Here is a 23,514-nt window from a genome sequence, read left to right as displayed (position 1 = left end):
CGACATCTGTTCACCTATACGAGTATCTTAACATCCACCTAGAGATCGATCTTAACGTGTATTTATACACATAACGTGACATCTGTCTATGCCATGTCTTAACATATATCTGTACCAATAACATCGCTCTCTACCAAATCTTAGCATCGCCGCACACACAAATGTGGGCATCGGTCCATCTGTATGAGTATCTTAACATCTACCTAGGGATGTATCTTTTCTTACAAAATAATCATCTGCTTATGTGTTGGTTTTTCTGTTCTAATACCTATAGACATATCTTAACATCGATCTCTACCAAATCGTGTTTTTTGTTTTTTTGTTTTGTTTTTTTGCGGTACGCGGGCCTCTCACTGTTGTGGCCTCTCCCGTTGCGGAGCACAGGCTCCGGACGTGCAGGCTCAGCGGCCATGGCTCACGGGCCCAGCCGCTCCACGGCACGTGGGATCTTCCCAGACCGGGGCACGAACCCGTGTCCTCTGCATCGGCAGGTGGACTCCCAACCACTGCGCCACCAGGGAAGCCCTCTACCAAATCTTAACATCTGTCCACACACGTCTTGCATCTGTCCGTGTATATGAGTATCCTAACATGGACCTAGAGATATATCGTTTTTTTTAAGATTTAATTGAAGTATAGTTGATTTACAATGTCATGTTAATTTCTGCTGCACAGCAAAGTTATTCCCTTATACGTATATATGCATTCTTTATCATATTCTTTTCCATATGGTTTATCGCAGGAGAGTGAATACAGTTCCCTGTGCTCTACAGTAGGACCTTGTTGTTTATCCATTCTCTATATAATAGTTGGCGTCTGCTCACCCCAAACTCCCACTCCATCCCTCCCCCACCCCCTCCCCCTTGGCAACCACCAGTCTGTTCTCTGTGTCTGTGAGTCTGTTTCTGTTTTGTAGATAAGTGCATTTGTGTCTCATTTTAGATTCCACATATAAGTGATATGGTATTTGTCTTTCTCTGTCTGACTTACTTCACTTCGTATGATCATGTCTTACCGAGAGATATATCTTAACATGACCTGTTCATGTAACACGACCTCCGTCTAAGTGCCATCCCAGCATCCGTCCGTCCCTGTCCCTTCCTGTCCCTCCGAGGTGCAGCCCTCACTCCCGCTCTGGTCCCGCAGGTTCTGGACGGGGCACGATGACCGCTTCCTGTACATGCTGATGGAGTTCGTGCCGGGTGGTGAGCTCTTCAGCTACCTGCGCAACCAGGGCCGCTTCTCCAGCTCCACCGGGCTCTTCTACGCCGCGGAGATCGTCTGTGCCATTGAGTACCTGCACTCCAAGGAGATCGTCTACAGGGACCTGAAGCCGGAGAACATCCTGCTGGATAGAGACGGTCACATCAAACTCACGGACTTCGGGTTCGCCAAGAAACTGGTGGACAAGTACGTGAGCGTTTCCCCCGTTTTCCCATCTTCCCGCCCCCTGCCTCTGACAGCGTGCTCTGCGTCCTCTGCGCTGTGACCTCCTTTTCCTTTAGATTCCACACAGAAGTGACATCGTAGGGTATTTGTCTCTCTGTCTGACTCACTTCACTCAGTATGACAATCTCCAGGTCCGTGCACGGTGCTGCAGATGGCATGATTGCATTCATTTTGATGGCTGCGTAATATTCCATTGTGTGTCTATATATATATATATACACACACACACACACACACACACACACACACCACATCTTTATCCATTCCTCTGTCGATGGACACTTAGGTTGCTTCCATGTCCTGGCTATTGTAAATAGTGCTGCAATGAACATTGGGGTGCATGTATCTTTTCGAATTAGAGTTTTCTCCAGATATATACCCAGGAGTGGGATTGCTGGATCACATGATAGCTCTATTTTTAGTTTTTTGAGGACCCTCCATCCTGTTCTCCATAGTGGCTGCACCAGTTTACATTCCCACCAACAGTGGACGTGCTTTCCCTTTTCTCCACACCGTCACCAACTCATATTACGGCTTGTCTTTCTTTTTTTATTTTTATTTTTTGTGGTACGCGGGCCTCTCACTGTTGCGGCCTCTCCCATTGCGGAGCACAGGCTCCGGACGCGCAGGCTCAGCGGCCATGGCTCACAGGCCCAGCCGCTCCACGGCACATGGGATCCTCCCGGACGGGGGCACGAACCCGTGTCCCCTGCATCGGCAGGCGGACTCCCAACCACTGCGCCACCAGGGAAGCCCAGTTACCTATTTTATACATAGTATCAATAGTGTATATATGTCCATCCCAATCTCCCAATTCATCCCACTACCCCTCCTTCCTCCTTGGTATCCATACATTTGTTCTCTACGTCTGTGTCTCTATTTCTGCTTTGCAGGTAAGTTCATCTGTACCATTTTTCTAGGTTCCACATATATGCGTTAATATACGATGTTTGTTTTTCTGACTTTCTTCACTCTGTATGAGTCTCTAGGTCCATCCATGTCTCTACAAATGACCCAATTTCGTTCTAGGCTGCTGTTAAATGCAGTCTGATTTTCCCCTATAGAATTTCATCTATTTCATGGCTAAGAATAAAATGGGAAGGTTTTACGTAGAAGGGTGAGAAGACTTTATATAGTTTTAAAAATTGGTTTATGGCATTGGTGCTGCCCCCTATTGATAACATGTGGTATATAGTCCACCTGCTAGTTTTTTGGGGTTTTTTTTTAATCATTTTATTTGGAAGCCCTGATTCAAACAAACAACCAATAAAATGTTTCACAAATTCACTCGGTAATAAGTTTGGCCAACTGCCATCATTTTACAGCTGAGAAATCTGAGGCCCTGAGAGGTAAGGCAGTTTGCGTGTATCCCCACAATTGCCAAGTGGTAGTACCTTACGGCTTCCAGGTTAAATTTATTTCCCTTACCAAGAGCCTCTGTTCACGGAAGCACCTCAGAGGGGCAGTTAGGAATGAAGAGTGGATATGGGGACCCCTTGCCTCTGCTGGACCCCTGTGTCTGCCGCTCTCCAGCTGGAGAGATTGAGGATGTTGTATGTTGTCATCACCCCGTGTGCCTTGGTTTTGCTCGTCTGTGTAATGAGAATTGTTCCTACCCTGTAGGGTGATTGGTAACAGTGGATGGGTCTGCTCAATGGAAAGTATTTCCTAAGAACGGTTCCTCTCATGTAGTAAGCATTGAGTAGACAGTAGGTGCTTCTGACTTTATCATGCCCACCCTCACATCATCGTCACCACCACCATTGCCACCACTGTCATCACCATCATCATCTCCATAGATATCACCTTCATCACCATCACCACTGTCATCATCACCCTCGTTATCACCATCATTATCACCATTATCATCATCACCATCATCACCACTATCATCATCATCACCACCATCATCTCCATAATTATCACCTCCATCACCACCATCACCATCACCTTCACCTTCATTGCTCTGGACTGAACTTGTGTTCCTCCAAAATTCATGTCTTGAAGCTCCAACCCCCACTGTGTGGCTGTATTTGGAGATCATGTTGTTAAGAAGTAATTAAGGTCAAATGAGGTCATGACAGTGGGGTCCTAATCCCATAGGATTGGTGACCTTATGAGAAATGTATTTCTCCCAGTTCTGAAAGTCCATGGTCAGGATGCTGGCTGAGTTGGTTCCCAGTGAGGCCTCTTCCTGGCTTGTAGACGGCCTCCTTCTAATACAGTAGAGAGGTCTCTCTCTCTTCCTCTTCTTTTAAGGACACGAGTCATTGGATTAGCCCCAGTCTTAATCTGATTACATCTGCAAGACCCTATTTCCAAATACATTCACAGGTACCGGAGTCTAGGACTTTTGGGGGGGAACACAATTCAGCTCAGTGGGGATGCTATGGAAGGCAGTGGGGGAGTCGGAACACATGAGCAGTTGGACGTCTGTTTCACAGAGCATACTTGGATAACGGTCTGCCACCCCCCGTTGTGGTGGACCTGATAACAGTGAGAAAACTGAGAACGGCGGGTGTCACTTGGCCCTCTCTTCAAGAGCCAGTGAGCAGAAACGATAAGACCAGGGGCATCGATAATTCACAGCCTGGACCAGCACACTCTCCCAGTAACATCCCCCACTGTCTGTCTTGTCGTAACACATTTACTGCAGTCTGAAGCTCTTTCTAGCAATTTGTGACTCTCTACCTCCAAGAAGCATGGGGGCTTTTTGCAGGAAGCTTTTTTAAGTATAAAGAGAATTCTCTTAAAAGGAGAAGACTGCTTCCACCTTGCACAGTAATCGTCTGCTGTGCACCTGGGTGTACACATGTCTGTTAGAGTCCCTGCTGTCAATGCTTCGGGGGCCTTAACCAAGGACGGAAGTTTCTGGGACTTACGGAAATTCTCTTTAACTTTTTAGGGAACTGCAGTACTGTTTGAAATCTAAGGCTTTAAGGACGTTTACTGCAGTCTGAAGCTCTTTCTAGCAGTTTATGCCTCTCTACATCCAAGAAGCCTGGGGGCTTTTTGGAGAAAGCTTTTCCTTGAATGAGGGGGTCAGGCTACCTGAGTTTACTGAGAAACTGGAAAGTCATACAGCCTTCCATCTGTGCCCCATACCCCAGGATGAAGCCAGGGAGAGACTCACCTTTCCACATGTAAGCGGAGACACCACACCTAACACAGATACAATTATCTGCACCCACCTGCACTTGGTGAGGACATCAGCTAAGCGCCAGGCTTCCAGCTAGATTCAGGCCACCGTGGATGTGCCCCACCTGGGAATACAGCATTCACGGGCCAGTACCTGGATCTCTCAGCAGAATTAATGAATATCATGAGCCAGAGCGACGAGGGTTGACTTTGAGTTGACTCAGCTGGATGTGGCGGGAAGAAAGATGCTCCTAAGCTTAAGTCTTGGGGACAAGAAACTCCCAGCTGGACCGCCAGGTGGTTCTGTGCACCCTGACGGGTTGCCTCTTGAAAAAGCCCAGCAGGTAGTGTGAGCCCCTTCCCGCTCGACTCCGTGTGGGAAGAACCCACGTCTCCCATCTCCTTTCCTTCCTTGAACTTACGGCCACCTTCTGCACCCAAATTCCTGGCTGGTTACCAGACCATACAATTTCTATCTGCACCAACGTAACGTGACCTTCCATTCCTTCCATAGGATTTGAAAGTGGAATGGTACTTCATATCACAGGGGGTTCTAGGGAAATGGGAAAGAGTCTGTCGTGTGAAAAAAGAATCAGAGATTGGGAATGGAGAGGTGTCATGGAGAAGGGAAGCAGGGACCCAAGAGCACCTTTGGGTGGGTTCCTGGAGAGAGCTGAACACTCCCGCCCAAGACCCCCAACACTCCAGTGGACCTGGGGAGGGCTCGGACCAGATGCACTGCTTACACAGCAGGGTCAGCGTAAGCTCGATGATGGGCAGAGAAACAGAGAGAGTGGACAAACGTATCAGTGAGCAGACACTGTTACTTTCTTTACATTAAACCTGCAAGATAGGGGTTTCTTCTATCAGTGCTTCATCATTGCATCTCTTGTTGGAGGAGTTCTTTGCAAAGGATATTTTCTCCCTCCTAAGATGCCGTTCCTTTCTCCCTGTCTACAGACAGGTGCCAGACACAACGGCAACACTAGGCAACCCGGGCACACGTGGTCTGGACCTGGGCTGCAGCCCAGAGTTTTTAAGTGGCTGCCCCAGAGACATGCTCCTTGGCACAAGCGTGCCAGCTGGACGTGGCTCCCACACAGCTCTGTCTGGACTCGTCCCGGATCCTTTCCAAACCCGCCCTTGGTCCAGCTTCTGCCGATGTCCTGGCTACCTTACCTTCACTCTGGGTATCAGACACCTGTTCCTGGATCTCCCGCCCACGGGGACACCCTCCTTTCTTAGCCTCTTCTGTCTCTGCACTTTATAAAATTTTCATTGTGGCAAAATACAGATAGCATCCAAGATACCACCTTAACCAATTTTAAGCGTAAAATTCAGCGTATGAATTACATTCAGTACGTGGTACAGCCATCCCCAACCATCCATTTCCAGAACTCCTTTCTTCTTGCAGAACTGAAACTCTGTCCCCGTTAAAACGTGCCAGCTCCCCTACTTCCTCACCCTCAGCCCCTGGACCCACCATCTGCTTTCTGTCTCTGTGAATATGACTCCTCTAGGGGCCTCATGTAAGTGGAATCATTAGGTAGTTTTCCTTTTCACTGAGCATAATGTCTTCAGGGTTGGTTCTTCCATGTTGTAGCAGGTGTCAGAGTCCCCTTCCTTTTCAAGGCCGAATAATACTCCATAGTCTGGATATATTCCTTTTTGTTTATTCATCCGTGAGGGACACTGGGGTTGCTTCTCCCTTTTGGCTGTTCTGAACAGTGCTGTAATGAACACACGTGTGCAGATATCTCTTCAAGACCCTGCTTTCATGTCTCGTGGGTATATGCCCAGGAGTGGGATTGCTGGATCGTAACGGTGGTTCTATTTTTAGTTTTTTGAGGACCCTCCATAGTGGCCGCACCATTTTACATTCCCACCTACAGTGCAGGAGGGCTCCCTTCTCTCCACATCCCGTCACCACTTGTTCTCTGTTTTTTTGATGGTAGCCATCTGCCTGGGGTGAAGTGGTCGCCTCTGCACTTTCGACTCTTTCCTCTCGCCGATCCCAGGGCAAAGTCACAAGGAGAACCTGAAGTTCTTCCTCACGGAAACCCCATCGCATCCCCTTTCTGAGCTGTATCTCCTTGTCTACGTGACATGATGTCATCTCTCCAAGCCTGAGGGGGCAACTGGGTGGTCAGCCTCTTTAAAGAGATAAACATGGACATCATGATGACAATTTTCTGGACCTCCAAAGCTGTATTTCCAAATGTTTTGTTTCCCTGGCCATCATTTAGCTTGTAGCCCGTCACGTAGCACAAGTTATAATACCCAGTGTGGAGTGTGAAAACCCCAGGTGCTTTAGAAGCAGAGGTGAACTGGGTGAGGGCTGATGTGATATGGCCCACATGGGGTGGGTGTTTGGCTTCTGAGACCGCCATAACAAAGTACCACAAACTAAGGGGCTTAACCCAACAGAATGTTACAGCCTCACAGTTCTGGGGGCCAGCGTAGGAAATCAAGGTGTTGCCAGGGCAGTGTTCCTTGTAAAGGCTCTAGAAAACCATCTGTTCTGTGCCCCTCTCCTAGCTTTTGGTAGCCTCACGTGTTTCTTGGCTTGTAGATAAAGAAGCTAGGAGATGTGTATAAAATGGAATATTATTCAGCCATAAAAAAGAAGGAGATCTTGCCATTTGGGACAACATGGTTGGACCTTGGGGGCATTAAAGTGAGTTAAGTCAGTCACAGAAGGATGCATACTGTAGCATCTCACTTACGTGTGGAATCTAAAAAAGCTGAATTGGAGATCCCACTCCTGGCCATATATCCAGAAAAGATGAAAACTCTAATTTGAGAAGATACATGTGCCCCTGTGTTACTAGCACCACTATTTACAGTAGCCAAGACATGGAAGCAGCCTAAGTGTCCATCGACAGATGAATGGATAAAGAAGATGTGGTACATGTATACAATGGAATATTACTCAGCCATGAAAAAGAATGAAATAATGCCATTTACAGCAACATGAGTGGACCTAGAGATGATCATACTAAGCAAAGTAAGTCAGACAGAGAAAGACAGATGTCATATGCTATCACTTATATGTGGAATCTAAATAAATAATACAAATGATCTTATTTACAAAAGAGAAACGGACTCACAGACTTAGAAAACAAACTTATGATTACCAAAGGGGAAAGGGTGGGGGAGGGATAAATTAGGAGTTTGGGATTAACAGATACACACTACTGTATATAAAATAGATAACCAACAAGGACCTCCTGTAGAGCACAGGGAACTATATCCAATATCCTGTGATAAACCATAATGGAAAAGAATCTGAAAAAAATATGTGTTTAATTGGATCACTTTGCTGTACACCTGAAACAAACACAACATTGTGAATCAACTATACTTTAATTTTTTTAAAAAAACAGCTGAACTCATAGAACCAGAGGGTAGAATGGTGGTTGCCAGGGGCAGGGGATGAGTGGAAGGGGAAATGGGTGAAGGTACAAACTTCCAGTTATATGATAAATATGTTCTGGGGCTTTAGTGTATATCATGATGACAAACACACACCAAAAACACAAAACAGGCAGATGACATTGATTGCCTTGGACGTTTACCCAACGTAAGAACATGGGCTGGAACCAGGCGGTTTCCAGATCTTCTTAGTGGTTTAACAGCCTAGCTGTGTCAGTTGCACTTTGGGGAAGAGAAAGTCACCATTCGGACTTTGGCTGAAGGTGCCGATGGAGCTCATAGCTCATGTGTCACAGCAGCGTTTTCCCTGGCATCTCCTTTGGTTGCCCTTTTTTTTTTTTTAAAGATTTTTTTGATGTGGACCCTTTTTGAAGTCTTCATTGAATTTGTTACAATATTGCTTCTGTTTTATGTTTTGGTTTTTTTGGCCACCAGGCCTGTGGGATCTTAGCTCCCTGACCGGGGATGGAACCTGCACCCCCTGCATTGGAAGGCAAAGAACCACTGGGCCGCCAGGGAAGTCCGTGGTTTCCCTTTTGGATATTAATCACTATCGCTGATCTGTCATATAAAACGTGAACATGACCATAGCGTGTTATTTTCCTATGCTTTGGACACAGGATTTTGTTTTGTTTTTTGGGGGGTTTTTTTGCGGTACGCAGGCCTCTCACTGCTGTGGCCTCTCCCGTTGCAGAGCACAGGCTCCGGACGCGCAGGCTCAGCGGCCATGGCTCACGGGCCCAGCCGCTCCGCGGCATGTGAGATCTTCCCGGACCGGGGCACGAACCCGCGTCCCCTGCATCGGCAGGCGGACTCTCAACCACTGCGCCACCAGGGAAGCCCTACAATTTTTTACTCTTGATGAGAACTTTTAACATCTATTCTCTTAGCAACTTTCAAATGTACAGTACAGTATTATTAACTCTATAGTCACCACGACATATGTTACAACCCCAGGACCTAATCTTTCAGCTGGAAGTTTGTATTGTTTTTATCTTTTCACGGGTGAATTTTTGTTAGCAAAATCCTCCATACTGAGATATACAAATAAAGAGAAAATGAGGAAAATCAGTCTTTATTTTCCATAGGGCATAAGAATTTAGATATTTCAGCAGAAATGTTACAAATTATAAGTTTTAATTAAACATTGGGGCTTTTTAAATTATAAATACAATTCTCTTAAAAGGAGAAGAAGACTGCTTCTCTCATCTGTTGTGAAAAAGACAGATTTAAGGCAGCACAGGGAAGGGACGACCCAAATAAAAAACAACCACCCACGCGATCAGAAATCTCCGCTTTCTGCGCTGGGTCCGGCTTGGCTGGTTGGAATCTCCTGCTTTCAGCCAGCTGTCCTCTAGGTGGCGCTAAAAGCTAACTATTGTGCAAGTCTCAACTCCTGGGGAGAAAATCCTTTCCCAAGCTGTGCGCCCCATTGAAACCCCAAACATCCCAGAGCCCCTTAACCTGAGGATTTCCAAAAGCCACCACGGATACTAAAATGACCGCGAACCCACAAAAACACCTCAGGCCTTTTGGAGAGCAGGTGGAAAAGGCACTTAGCTGTGGCTTGGTGTCTCCTCTGGGGGCACAGAACCAGCTCATTTATTCATAAAGCAGACGTCTGGTTTTCTGAGGGTCGTTCCCTTGAGTCAATCCTTGAATCCTTTTTTCCATCATTTTATGGGAAAACAGGGACTGGGGGTTTTGCTCCTGAGCAGCAAAGGTAAGCACCAAGAAGAAGACACAGCCGTGATAACAGGGCCGTTACTCAGATTCTTTCTTGGTTACAGAGTGTTTGTTATAAAGGACAAACGTCAGGGAAGACGAGGTTACTGTCTTTATCTACCGGGCGAGGGTTTAAGGCATCTTGTCGATCGATTCAGTGACTAACCTTCAGTGCTTCTGAGACGCACGCACTGGCCAAGCACAGCTGAGTTTTGTGGACCCCCTTCTCTGCCCACAGGACGTGGACCCTTTGCGGGACCCCCGAGTACCTGGCCCCCGAAGTCATCCAGAGCAAGGGCCACGGGAGAGCCGTGGACTGGTGGGCGCTCGGCATCCTCATATTCGAGATGCTTTCGGGGTGAGTCGGGTTTCTGTGGAGAAGTCTGCGGCGAGTCCCTGCCCCCCTCGCTGGCCCTGGGGTGCTCAGCCCGCCCCCAGGATGGGGCACCGGGGGTCGGGGGCAGCCTCTCGGGGTCGGGTCGCACGGCAGTTTCCCGCTGCTGGTGACGGTGATATGAACGGACCGTCCGGCTTGATTTCCAAAGAGCGAAAGCGGAGGCTTGAAGGACCAGCAGGGCACAGCTGTCGAGGTCTTCCGTCCTGTCTGTAAGTGTCCCTGTCTCCCAAGAAAATGCTGTTCATCTCCCGCACGGACGCTCTGGAGTGATTCCCGGAGCTGGGTAACGTACGTGTCGGATCACGCAACTGAGGACGTTATGAACGGAGAGTGTGCCGGAAGGGAAAGGGTGTTCTTCCCTGGAATCCCAAACGTGCCTCGGGGGAGGTTAGGAGTCACGCTGCCCCTCGTCCAGAGAGCCGAGAGTCGGACTGTTTCTCGGGGTCGGCATGATTGAATAGTGAAGTGTGTGGCTTCTGCGTGAGACGTGCAGGATGGACACAGAAAGCAGGCCTCCCCCTCGTAGAAACCGTGGACCTGGGGATTCTCCCACGTCCTGTGAACGCGAGGCTCTTCTGTCTGACGGGCAGCCCTCCGTCCACACTCCCACCCCTTCCCTGTGTCCTGCCTTCTTTGGCGGCTGTGCTTTTTGCTGGTAAGTTTTGCAGACACTGAGTTTGCTCTGGTTTTAATAAAACCCGGAGCCTGTTCCATGCCTGTGTGATTCCCTGCAGGGCTGGTCCACAGCTTTCAGTTGGAAAGAAAGATGGAAAGAGGCCTTCTCCTGCATTGAGTGTGTGAGCAGCCAGGGGGGAATCTCTGCAAACCTGTCCGTATTCATCTGTCAGTCGTCCCTCTCTTCATCGTCTACCTATGATCTCTCTGTCGTTTATATCTAGTTATCGTCTGTGTATCTGTCATCTGTATCTATCTGTCATCTTTGTATATCTTCTCTATTGTATCTGTGGTCAGCTCTGGTATCTATTTACATAATATACCTATCTGCCCACTCTTGTCACCTGTTTATCATCATATTTACCTATCATCTAGTTGTCATTTTTATCTATCATCTATCTACCTATTTGTCTGTCTTACTGTCTGTACCTATTTATCTCTAACTGTATATCTGCTGTCTATCATCTGTATGTCATCTATTCTATGTATCTATCATCTGTCATCTACCTATTCTATCATCTACCTGTATCGATCTCTAACTCTCTATGTATTTTTATCTACCTATCATCTATTTATATCTATCTCTAACTGTATATCTATTAATTTTTAGCTATCTGCCTTTCTATCAATCATAGATCCATATCTATCAATCATAGATCAATATTTGTCAATCATAGATCAGTATCTGTCAATCATAGATCAACATCTATCAATCATAGATCAATATCTATCAATCTATCAAATCTTTTCAGTTTTCCATTGCTCTTTAGTCAAACACCTCTAGCAAATCACATAGACCCAAGTTTCTTCATATGCACCCTAGCCCAGGAAGTCCTCATCAAAGCAGCACGCTGAAATAAATGGCATGTACGGTCGAGCCACCAAGAAGGTATAGAAACTGTACATCTTTCTGCACCTGTACTTGATCAGCTTCCACGCTCAAGCCAGCAGCATACCTTCCCTCCTGTACATTGCTGACCACGAGAGGGCAGCCTTGTCCGAGGAGAATTGAATCCCGGCGCCCAGTCATGTTGAGCAGAATGGGGTCCACGTGTCCTCTGCTTTGTCTTTATTGTTCGGTTGGACTGTAATAGTGCAGAATACAGTCATGCGGAATATCATTAGGAGAGGCAAGGTTGGAATATAATAGACTGTTAGAACACAGTATGGATAGACCATAATAGAAAATTATTAAAATAGAGTAGGCTAGGGTAGAATTAGAATATAATATTAGGATGTACTAGAATTATTATGTGGGTTATTATATAAACATAATTATTAGAATTCTAATAATTTAATATGCTATTTTAATAGTAACTAAGATACTATTAGGATATAATATATTAAAATAATATTCTCATTACTATTGGGATGTAGTATATTAAAATATTAGAATATTAGAAAATAGAAAATATTCTATTCCAGTAGAAGGTTAGCCATACGGTAGTTCTAGTAGTCTCAGAGAACATTAGGAATTCAGTAGAAAATAATGTAATTAGAATCTATTACTAGGTCCTATTATTAGAATAATTGGAGGTTAATCATTCAGACCCTCTCCTAACCCAGAACACCGTAAGCTGAACTTTGCATTTCATAAAAGGGAGCTGTTAGTTCACAGTCGGCATATTTTTGTTTTCCACATTTCAGTTAGTCAGGCTTGTCTGGGTGGTATTTCCAGAGACACCCGTCCTTGCCCAGACCGCACGCCTGGCTGACCCGGGGCTGCCCCTGAAGTCTGGCCAGCCTCTGCTCTCGCCTGGACCCGTCCCGAGTGTCCTCACGTCTCCTCCAGCTGCCCCTGCCCGTGGCACGTTCCCCTGGCAGCCACCGGAGGGGTCCCTCACCGACACCCGCCAGGCCACGTCCTTCTCCCTAGCAGCCCTCGAGGGGACAGAGCCGGAGCTCCTCGTTATACGAGGCTCTGAGTCGGTCTGTAGAAGATCTACCCACCTTAGACGGAGGCCTGGCCTCTCTCCTGGGATCGCGGGCCTTCCTCCTGCCCCTCCAGCACCCGATGCGGCATTGCTGTCCCTCTCTCTGCCAGCCGCCTGAGGGCATCCCCCCGGCCGGTCCCTTCTCTTCCGGTCCTCAAGATTCAGGCTCACCTGTAACCTGCCCTCAGAGCCCTCCTCCGCTGCTTCCAGCCACGCTCCGCCCTAGCACCCCTTTCTGTTCTCTCTGGAGCGCTCAGTGGGTCTGAAACCATCTGTTTCCGTGTGTTCGTTGCCCACGAGATCACTGGATGGTGCAAGCTGCTCTTCTCACCCCCTTGAACCCAGACGCCTTTGGTGGCCAGTGGGAGGGAGTTCTCATATAGATGGCGGAGGTGGCCTTTTCTTCCAAGTTCCCGTCTCCCGCGTGCCTGTTGGATTTCCATTTTCTGTTTTGGCGCCTTTAGCAAGATCAGGCTGGACTCTGCCTTGTCTGTTTGCTTATTGCTTTCATTGGTGGGTGAAATGTTTCATGAAGTACATTTGTTGGGTACCACCAGCCACGTGATTAGGTATGAGAGCATGTCATAACTGGGATTTTATTTTCATCGAGTAAGAAATGTTTCGGTTGGATTGAAAACAGGTGGCTGATTCATGGGCTTTTCCAGGAGCGCCCAACTCAGCCCTGATGTCTTCCATCATCTGTTCCTTTCATGTCCATCCATGTGGAGAGTTTCAGTCGCACGCCTGTTTTTCAGGAAGATGGAACTAGTCTGCATTTGGAGCTGCGTCCATGTAGAACATTAGCTGCGGTGCAGTGGTTCTCAAAACATTTCAGCCGCAGGACCCTGCAAGTTTTCAGTAACCATGTGTCCTAAAAGTGACTCCCTTCCTAAAAGTTATGAAAACGCCCCTAAATGTTAGTATCGACCCCAAAGAGCTCTCATGGATACAGGTTCTATCTGTTAACGTTTACCACATTTGGAAATTAAACTGAGATGATATATATACGTATATAAGTTTATACATAAAAGCAGAAGGTGATAAACTAATGATGAGCGTAAATCAAAGTTTTAATGAAAACAATAACTACTTCCTAGTATTAAAAATAGTTAGAGAAAACAGTGACGTCGTTTCACATGTTCACTAGTCTCTTTTATGTCCGGCTTCATTGCGGGCCACTGCGTTCTTCCCTTCTCTCACACTCTGGTGTGATTCGTTGTTTAGATTGAGGTTTATGACGAAAATGCAGCCACATTCAGATTTATAGTCAGAAAAAGGGTGTCACAAATCTCCTGAAAAGTCCTCGAGGAACCCGAGGGTTCCCTGGGACCCCACTTTGAGAATCACGGCTGCCATGCCAAAGATAGGGTGCCCCAGGACTCTCTCTCTCACGCTCCAGTCTGCCCGGGTGTTTCCTGGCCCAGTACTTTGTGCTTGCCCCTTTTTCTGAGGATCTCAGATATTTGTTTTATAGGAATGTATGAGGCCGAGGACCTTGGAGGGAGAAGTCAAAAGAGGGCGATACTATAGCAGCCCATCTCTCTCCAGAAACTCTTCTTTTCCTTGAAGCCATTTCCAAAGTACCTGCCTTCCAAGGTCCTTTCCCTGTTACAGTGGGCTCATAGTGTGGGACCTTCATTTTGTTTTTGTTTTCTGGCCACATCCTGTGGCATGCGGAACTTCCCGGACCGGGGATCAAACCCCCCGTGCCCCCTGCAGTGAAAGCACGGAGTCTTTTTTTTTTTTTTTAGATAAATTTGTGTATTTGTTTGTTTATTTGTGGCTGCGTTGGGTCTTCGTTGCTGTGCGCGGGCTTTCTCTAGTTGCGGCTAGTGGGGGCTACTCTTGGTTGCCGTGCGCGGGCTTCTCATTGCGGTGGCTTCTCTTGTTGGGAGCACGGCCTGTAGGTTTGCGGGCTCAGTACTTGTGACTCGCAGGCTGTAGAGCACGGGCTCAGTAGCTGTTGCGCACGGGCTTCGTGGCTCCGCGGCATGAGGGATCTTCCCGGACCAGGGCTCGAACCCGTGTCCCCTGCATTGGCAGGTGGATTCTTAACCTCTGCGCCACCAGGGAAGTACAAAGCATGGAGTCTTAAGCACTGGACCACTGGGGCCGTCCCAGGAGCATCATTTTGTAACGGGTCTCTGGGGTCTGATGAGAAACGCACGGTCACAACAATGGCGCCTGTTTCTGGACAATCCATTTTTTTTACTGGGAGATTTAGGTAGGTCGACGGTATCTATACAAAGAATCCAGATAGATGATGGAGAAAATGGCAAAATTGGCATGAATTTTTCAGACGAAAGTCTCGAGCCTGCCTTCACGGGGATGGGCAGCTTGTCCTTCTGACTACATCTCACCATGGACAACGCAAGGTGCACATAACGCCCACTTCTGTATGACAAGCACCCGTTTATTAAGAATTGGAAGGATTCTGTTGGATTAAAGGCAGAGACTTGAGGGCACTTTCTCTGGCCACTTTCCACACGCCGAGTTCTCCGATACGCCCTCTCCGTGCTTTTTCCTTCAGGCAAGATGTGTTAGTGCTCTCCCTTACTATTGTTTTTTCCGCTCGCTAAACTACTGCTAACATGCCTTTCCCATGATAGTGTCGTGTAATGCCAGCTCCCCCAGAGTACGGCGTGCCACATTCTCCACGCACGTGGGTAGGTATGTATGGCACATTTTCTCCCTGAGGACCTCATCTCAGACCCTTCACTTCATCCCATCTGCAAAAACTCTGTTTCCGTATAAGGTCCCATTTAGGTAGTCAGGGTGAGGACACGGGTGTAACTCTGGAGGCCACCATTCCACCCGTGATACACTGTTTCTCTTTAAAAAAAACATGAGGAGTTGATTTGGAATCAGCACGAGAATTATTGTTGATCATTGAGATTTGCCATCAATCAGACCATCATTTGAAAACTCCCCTTCATATTTCCATTGCTTGTTCTACTGAATTAGAAGACCTCCTTCTAAAGAAACTAAATAGAGGTTTTGCTTTCGAGTAGAAGGTCTTTGCCTTGAATACTCTGAGGAAGTATCAGAAGTATACCTTGTGCCCAGGGACATGTGGCTGTCTGGTACGCATTTAGTGGTTTACTTCTAGAGTTTCTTGGATTTTTCGTGGTCCTCACAGTTGGAAGTATATTTCTTCTTTAGCTTATGTCACGTTGTTTTGTTTTTCTATTTCCAGATGTTAGAAAGGATAGGTCTGTTAGTTCCTCTAACTAGACTATAGTCTTTAATTGTGGTAACACTGCCGCAGAGGATACATACGTGTATGGCATGGCCGTGTGCCAGTACAACTTTATTGACAAAAAGAGGCTGTGGGCCATCATTGGCCAACCCCTAGTGTAGATCTTTGTGCCTAAAATCGCAAACTGGAAACCAGCCTTGCTGTCACTCACCTCCCAAAGTAGGATGGAGGTGAATTCATCGACCGTGGAGATTTACATGTTGGCTTCTGTAAAGTTATGAAGTACTTGAGCCAAAAAAATAGGATCCAGTGTAACCTCTCCTCTTACATTTGGCCTGCGTACACTTATTGAGCACCTACTGTGTGCTCCACACTCCCGTACGCAGGAGGGATACAAAGAGGTCCACTCATGGTCCAGTTGGGGAGACATTTTTAATGGCACCCTAGTGACCTCATAGTTGGTCAGATGGCCTCATGGTCATTGCCTTTCCTTGCTGGCCCATCGTCTGTACTTGGGCTGCAGTGCTTCACGCTTGGCCTCTTGCAACCATGTCTTCGAAGCTGGTCTCGAGCCATCCATGGACTCCAGGATGCGAGGAAAGAGCGGCCGTGAAATAAATTCTGTTCTGCCCGGGTCAGGCGGAAAGAGTCATCCTTACCCAGCAGGGATGTTTTCCACACTTGCTTGGCACTAAAAATAGATGTTTATGTTTCTAACAGGTTTCCTCCGTTTTTTGATGACAACGCATTTGGCATTTACCAAAAAATTCTTGCAGGCAAGATCGATTTCCCCAGGCATTTGGACTTCAGTGTCAAGTAAGTAAACCGTTCCCTCCTCATCGGGTGTGTTTATTTTTAAAGCATCTAAGAAACCCCAGTTATGGCATCTGCTGAGCGGGGTACCATCCTGTGTTATTCTCTGTGCTGGGCTGAAGCTGTTTTGACCGGTCATTTTTTCCACCAAAAGGGAAGAGGTTTTCATGACTCTGCTGGGATGAGACTTCACCTTTTAACGACTCTCAGCCCTATTTTATACCGTTTAAAATAAATGACACTTACAATTAGCGAATAAAGGCGTTTGTTATCATATTTAATAAGAGAGCCGTTTTGTTATTTGACAAGAAGGGTGTCCTTCCTCCCAGCTAGTGTTGCGGTTGGCACAAGCGTTGATGGCTTTAGCAGAGTTTCTCTTTTCTCTCCTGCTTAAATTATTTTCATTCTTAAAGTCCTTTCTCCTGCTAGAATTTTGAGTTACGCCCTCGTTGTTTCAAGAACTGTTGCATTGCTTCAGTGTTAAACTTTGGGTGTGCATTTTTGTGTCAGTGGGAGGAAAAGCTAAATTTTTTAAAAGATAACGCTTTAGGTTTTCCAACGATTTTTCCAACGACCTTGCTCTGTGTGTCAGCTTTTAGCCATTGGCACCGTTGTGAGTCCTAATTTCTAGCTGTTTTACTGTATTTCCCAGATACGTTGATAGGTGCTTCCAACCTCTTTTGATCCCCAAATGGGGTTTAATTGTGTTTAGTTGAGAACTAAACTTTTCTCTCTTTTTTTGCTACGTATTTTTAAAGGAACCTGTTAAGTTCAGGGAAAACTTATTTCATGACAGTGATCAGCTGTGATCCTGGGGCCACTGGCTACATCTAGTTTTGTTTCACCTTAAACAGCAATGCTCAGTATGGACCAAGGATGGTGTTCTTCTTGGTTCGTGTGGCCGGAGCTTGTGTCGTGTTTGACCCACCAGCTGGGTTTCAAAAGATTTTAGCAAGAAAAGGAGACTCCAGTTAGACGTAAATTATCCAGAAGGGAGACTTCTGAGTCCTGAATGGTCCAACAGTAAGGTGACAAGGGGAATGCGTACAGCACTCAAAAGTCTATTGCTCTAGAAAGAAATGAAGAAATATGGTCTAGGATTTCTCTCCCAGGCTCCAGATCCCATCAGTGTTGATGTGAGGAGTTGATTTGGAATCAGCACGAGAATTATTTTTGATCATTGAGATTTGCCAGTTATTTTTGATCATTGAGATTTGCCATCCATTCGAAACAATGTTTCGAATGGATGGCAAAACACTTTAAAAATTGAGTTATAGGGGAGGGGTGGGGAGGGATGAGGAAGGATCGGGGGAGGGTATTAAGAGAAGACAAAATAAAGAGAAAAAAATAAAGTTGAGTTATAAATGTATCAACGATTGACCAATGATTTGATCAGATTAGCGCCGCCTCACACCCACGGGCACTGCTACTTGACGGCCCCTGTAGACTCCCTGGAATTCTCCTGGTACACCTGCGGCTTGTAAACACCCGCTGCCTGTCGGCGGGACCCGCCCGCGATGGGTGTAACTTCGCTGTTGCCGTGGGTGCACGTGCTCCAAGCAGGATAAACATGAACTACCTCCTGTGTCCTCATAGCCTGCTTCTTTCTTTTGTAAACTTGTGACGGTCTCAGGCAACACAGATCATCAGACTGGATCCCCTTCCTCTTTCAAGGAAGGACTTAAATGCTTCCAGGAGATGTTTCCCCAGGAGAAGGGAAGATCCATAAATCTTAGGTCATTTATTTGCTTATGTTAATATATGTATTTGTAATGGTTAAAATAGTAAATTTTATTTCTATTTTACCCCCATTTTTTTTATCCATTTTGTTTTATTAAAGCATAGTTGCTTCACAGTATTGTGTTAGTTTCAGGTGTACAGCAAAGTGATTAGGTTATACATATGCACATATATGTACATATATATTATATATATATTATATATATAATATATATGTATATTTTATATACATATAAATTCTTTTTCAGATTCTTTTTCATTATAGGTTATTACAAGATATTGAATATAATTCCCTATGCTATATAGTAGGTCCTTGTTGTTTATTTTATATACAGTAGTGTGTATCTGCTAATCCCAAACTCCTAATTTATCTCCCCCCACCCCCTTTCCCAATACGTCTGTTTTCTATGTCTGTGAGTCTGTTTCTGTTTCATAGATAAGTTCACTTGTATCTTTTTTTTTTTTTTTTTTTTTCTGGCCATGAGTGCAGCATGTAGGATCTTAGTTCCCCGACCAGGGATTGAACCCATGCCCCCTGCATGGGAAGTGCGGAGCCCTGACCACTGGAAGGGAAGTCCCTGTATCATTTTTTAGATGCCACATACAAGTGACATCATATGATATTTGTCTTTCTCTTCTGACTGACGTCACTTAGTATGATCCCCTCCAGGTCCATCCACGTTACTGTAAACGGCACAGTTTCATTCTTTTTTACACTCACGTTCGTATATAGGGTACGTTTCCAACGTTTCGTGAACAAGAAGATGTTATAGAAAGAGAATAGACCTAAGCGTAATCTCCGTCCGGTCTCCTGCCAACTCCCCGTCTTTTTCTCCTAGTTTACTTTCAAGAGAGAAGCAGCAGAGGCTGTTCTGGAATCCTTGGTGAGGGTGAGGGCGAGGGCGAGGGCGAGGGCTCACGTGCGCAGCTCCAGGCGTTTCCTCTCACGTCCCCAGTGAGGGCTCAGCAAGGGCAGGAACTTGGGACCCTTTGCTGCCCTTGGTGATGGCAGACCATAGTTGAGTAAAGCTTTACTTCTTCACGTCTTTGCCTAGATCTTCATGGGCTGGCTGAGAAGCAGAGCCCGAGGGAGTGATTTCCTACCCAAGTGACTGTCACCAGGTGGCCCCGAGGGTAGAATTCTGACTGAAGTTGTTCAGGTCCTTTGTGGGTTCCTGCAGCCTCAGCGTTGGACCGTGTCAGCGTGTTGGCCTGGGCACATGTCTCTTTGGATGAAGCTTCGGGTTTCCTTGCAGGAATATGTATAATGGAAAAGGAAGTAAAAGCTTGGGGGCCTGGTGCCGACTTGGTAGAACTCATATTTATTTACAAGTGTTTCTCTGTGTCTGAAAGTGTCGAGGAGAAGCCAGCTGGCACCCGGGGAGTCAGCAGGATTCAGAGTTTCAGCCTCGGTGAATGAAGGGCCTGCCAGTGGACTCACAGGCATTCCAGGATGGAGGTGCCCACCTGCCGCGTCTTGGATGCCTGCAGAGTTCCTGTGTGGCGTTGCCATATCGGGTGGCCCATTTTCCTTTGCACCTTTTGCCTGCAGGATCGAGCTGTTTCGCAAAGATCTGATTTTATATATTAAATAAATCTTTGATTTTCTTGTAATCCTGGGAATGGCAGCTTTAAGGATATGCACTCATAGGGCTAAGGGTGCTGTAAATAATAGGGAAGAAGAAGAAAAAAACACATGGGTTTGGGGATGTTTTGGGAGTGTGGTGTTTGGTGACCTTGTGTTTTTTAGTGTGTTCCTTTGGTATGTCAAAATAGTGAAGGGGAGACTCACTAAGTATGGGAAAGGTACCTTCATTTCTCAGTGGTCTTGTATCCCTCTGCCTTGCACAAGAGTACATTTCCTCTGTTTTCGATGGACACATCAAAATCCTAGCCTTAAGGCTACATCCTAGCCTTAGGTGAGCCAGTGTTCTTGGGTTTTCTCTTTGAGATGGATTTGGGAGAACGTCTAGAAGGACTCCCGTGCTACTTAAGGTACACAGTGTTGGGAAACTGTGTTACAGTTATACCTTAACAGAGTTTGATCAGTAGGAACCTGGGGGATTTCACAGTGCAGATATGAGGAGCCCTGGGTCCCTGGTCCCTCATTTATCACCTGACGCAGCTGAGCCTCCTTAGCTGGTCCCACAGCGCCCAGGGCGTAGCTGGAGCCTGGGTTTGTGCTGCTTACCCCGGGGCATCGTTGGATTCAGGAAAGCTGAGATGCTTAAAGCTGAGTCGGGGGTGTTTGATTGTCCTGGAAAACATCCTTATATGCTTGAAGTTCCTGGATATTAATGTATACACAACATAGTCAGCGTATTAGATACTTAAACACACACATTATACTTTTTATTTCTTTAACTGTTACTCTGAGAGCTAGCCCATCTTCTGGAAGTCTTGAAAACCATCTCCAGTTTCCCATCATAATTGACCATCCTGCTGTATTCTGATACTGCCTGCAATTTATTTATTTATTTATTTTTAAACAAGATTATTTATGTATTATTTAATTTATTTTTGGCTGTGTCGGGTCTTAGTTGCGTCACGCGGGATCTTTTGTTGAAGTGCGCGGGCTCTTCGTTGCAGCGTGCAGGCTTCTCTCTAGCTGTGGCGTGCGGATTTCCTCTTCTCTAGTTGTGGCGTGCAGGCTCCAGGGCGCGTGGGCTCTGTCATTGTAGCGCGCGGGTTCCAAAGGGCGTAGGCTCTCTAGTTGAGGCGTGTGAGCTCAGTAGTTGCGGCACGCAGGCTTAGTTGCTCCGCGGCATGTGGGATCTTAGTTCCCTGACCAGGGATCAAACCCGTGTCCCCTGCACTGGAAGGTGGATTCTTTACCACTGGACCACCAGGGAAGTCCCCCGTCTGCTATCTAGAGGGAGGATCTCAGTGAACCAGCACACACGAAAGGGATCCAATAAGTTTACGTGCTTACGGGAAGGCAAGGATGGCCAGACAAGAATCTCACAGATAAACAGACCCACAGGGCAAAGCGAGAGCATCGATTTTGGTGAAAGCGCGTGTCGTGTAGTCGGCGGGGATGGCCGGACTCGTATGTCTGAAATGAAGCCTCCCCATCCCCAGGGCAGGCACATTTTCTCCCGCTCCAGGGCTGTTCTTCTCTACGATGATCTAATCAACCTCTTCCCCTTAGCTAGGTCCCTCTCGCAGCTCTGCGCCGCAGAAATTATTTAGGAACAGATCATGGTTAGAAAGAAGCGTCAGAAAGCGTTCAGCCGGTGTGAACCACTGCGCCCGTTGTCCACGTTGTACGGTGTGGATTTTACTACTGTTGACCTGCTGTGTTTGGATGGGTCCGTATCAACACGTCTGTGTTTTTGTCTCCGTCTCCCAAACAGAGACCTCATTAAGAAATTGCTTGTTGTCGACAGAACCAGGAGATTGGGAAACATGAAGGTGAGTGTTTCCGTCCGTATGTGTGAAGTGGTATTCGTTATAAGTGCCTGTCATTTGACTTCACACCCTTCAGCAAAGGCAGAACATTCATATTCAGTCATTGGTCAGATTCCAAATCTGGGTTTCTGGGGCCTGCAGAATCAAACTGGGTCTACACCCCATCTCCTTGTCTCTCCAAAGGAGCCAGTGACTCAGCAGTGATCTGTAGGTTACGAATCATGACTTTATTTGCTTTTGTATTTTTCAACAACGTTGTTGAGGTATAATTCACATACCATCCAGTTTCCCCGTTTTAAAGTGGACGGTCCGATGGCTTGTAATGTATTTGCAAAATTGTGCGACCATCACCACAGTTTTAAAGAACCTGCTCATCCTTTCCAAAAGAAACCCATATCCTGTATCCTGTATCTGTCACCTCTCTATCCTTCTATCCCTCCTGGTGGTAGGCAACCACTGGGCTACTTTCTGTCTCTATAGATTGTCTTATTCTGAGCTCTTATGAAAATGGAATCATACAAAACATGACCTTTTGTGTCTGCTTCTGTCACTGAGCATCGTGTGTTCAGGGTCCATCCACGTGGTAGCCTGGGTCAGAGCTTCTCTCCTTGTCCTGGCTGAGTCCTGTTCTACTGTGTGGATGGACCCCGTGCTGTTTAGCCATCCATCCGTCCATGGACACTTGGGCTGTTATGAATAGTGCTGCTATAAACATGCATGTGCAGGTTGGTGTGTGAGTTCATCATCATTTTAGAAGCTGTACACCATGTGTGCTTTTGCCAAACTTTTCATCTGGAGGGAAACACGTGGAAGGAACTGACTTGTATAAACTGTGATATTGTGTATGCCTGTCTTGGTTCTGTTTTGGCACTGCTGAATTTGAGACAAACCAGGGACATTTTCTTAGCTGTTTCTAGCTCTGGATGTCTGTGGATAAACTTAGAGGTGGACCAGTGCATTGACCCTGTCAGTTGCAGTCTTGAGGGACAAAGGAGACCTGTGTGAGAGATTTGAACCCCGCAGGTCTCGTGGGGCCCTCTGTTTATGTGGGTGTGTTCATTTCCTGGGGCGGCTGTAACAAAGGACCACAAACCGTGAGCTTAAAACCACAGGAATCCATCCTCCCCCATCCTGGAGACCAGACGTCTGAGGTCCAGGTGTCCCAGAGCCGTGCTCCCTCCAGAGGCTCCAGGGGAGGGTCCTTCCTGCCCCTTCCAGCTTCTGGGGGCTCCAGGCGTCCCTGGGCTTGTGGCCGCCTCCCTCCCGTCTCTGCCTCTGTCTTCCCGGGGCTTCTCCTCTGTGTCCGTGTCTCTCCTCTTCTGTGTCTTGTAAGGACCCTGTCATTGCATTTAGGGTCCACCCCAGTGGCTTCATCTTGACTTGTTTACATCTACAGAAACCTTGTTTCCAAATAAAGTTACATTCACAGGTGCTGAGGACTAGGGCCTCAACATGTCCTTTCGTGGGGAGCACAGTTCAATACATAACTAGTTAAATTGGTTGGCTAGTTAAGGCTACTCATGGAGATTGGCTCATGTGTTGAGGTCCTTAAGGGAGGGGAGTAAACGCTGAGTGGTTGGATATCACTGGTGAAAGGA

At 46.7% G+C, this 23,514-nt stretch overlaps 1 protein-coding gene across 5 annotated transcripts in view; it reads left to right on the top strand.

Moving 5' to 3' along the window:
* The window catches only part of PRKX (protein kinase cAMP-dependent X-linked catalytic subunit), a 141,733-nt gene that overhangs the window by 50,062 nt on the left and 68,157 nt on the right, over nt 1–23,514 (top strand). For all 5 annotated transcript variants that reach the window (XM_049704899.1, XM_033420247.2, XM_004265431.4 and 2 more), the window contains exons 3-6: nt 1,147–1,410; nt 9,986–10,105; nt 16,673–16,768; nt 21,862–21,919. In XM_049704899.1, the coding sequence (XP_049560856.1) occupies nt 1,147–1,410; nt 9,986–10,105; nt 16,673–16,768; nt 21,862–21,919 (538 nt within the window). The remainder of the gene's footprint in view (nt 1–1,146; nt 1,411–9,985; nt 10,106–16,672; nt 16,769–21,861; nt 21,920–23,514) is intronic.

This window comes from Orcinus orca, chromosome X (assembly GCF_937001465.1).
Source record: "Orcinus orca chromosome X, mOrcOrc1.1, whole genome shotgun sequence".
NCBI classification, from domain to species: domain Eukaryota; kingdom Metazoa; phylum Chordata; class Mammalia; order Artiodactyla; family Delphinidae; genus Orcinus; species Orcinus orca.
This window is presented reverse-complemented; position numbering and strand designations above follow the sequence as displayed.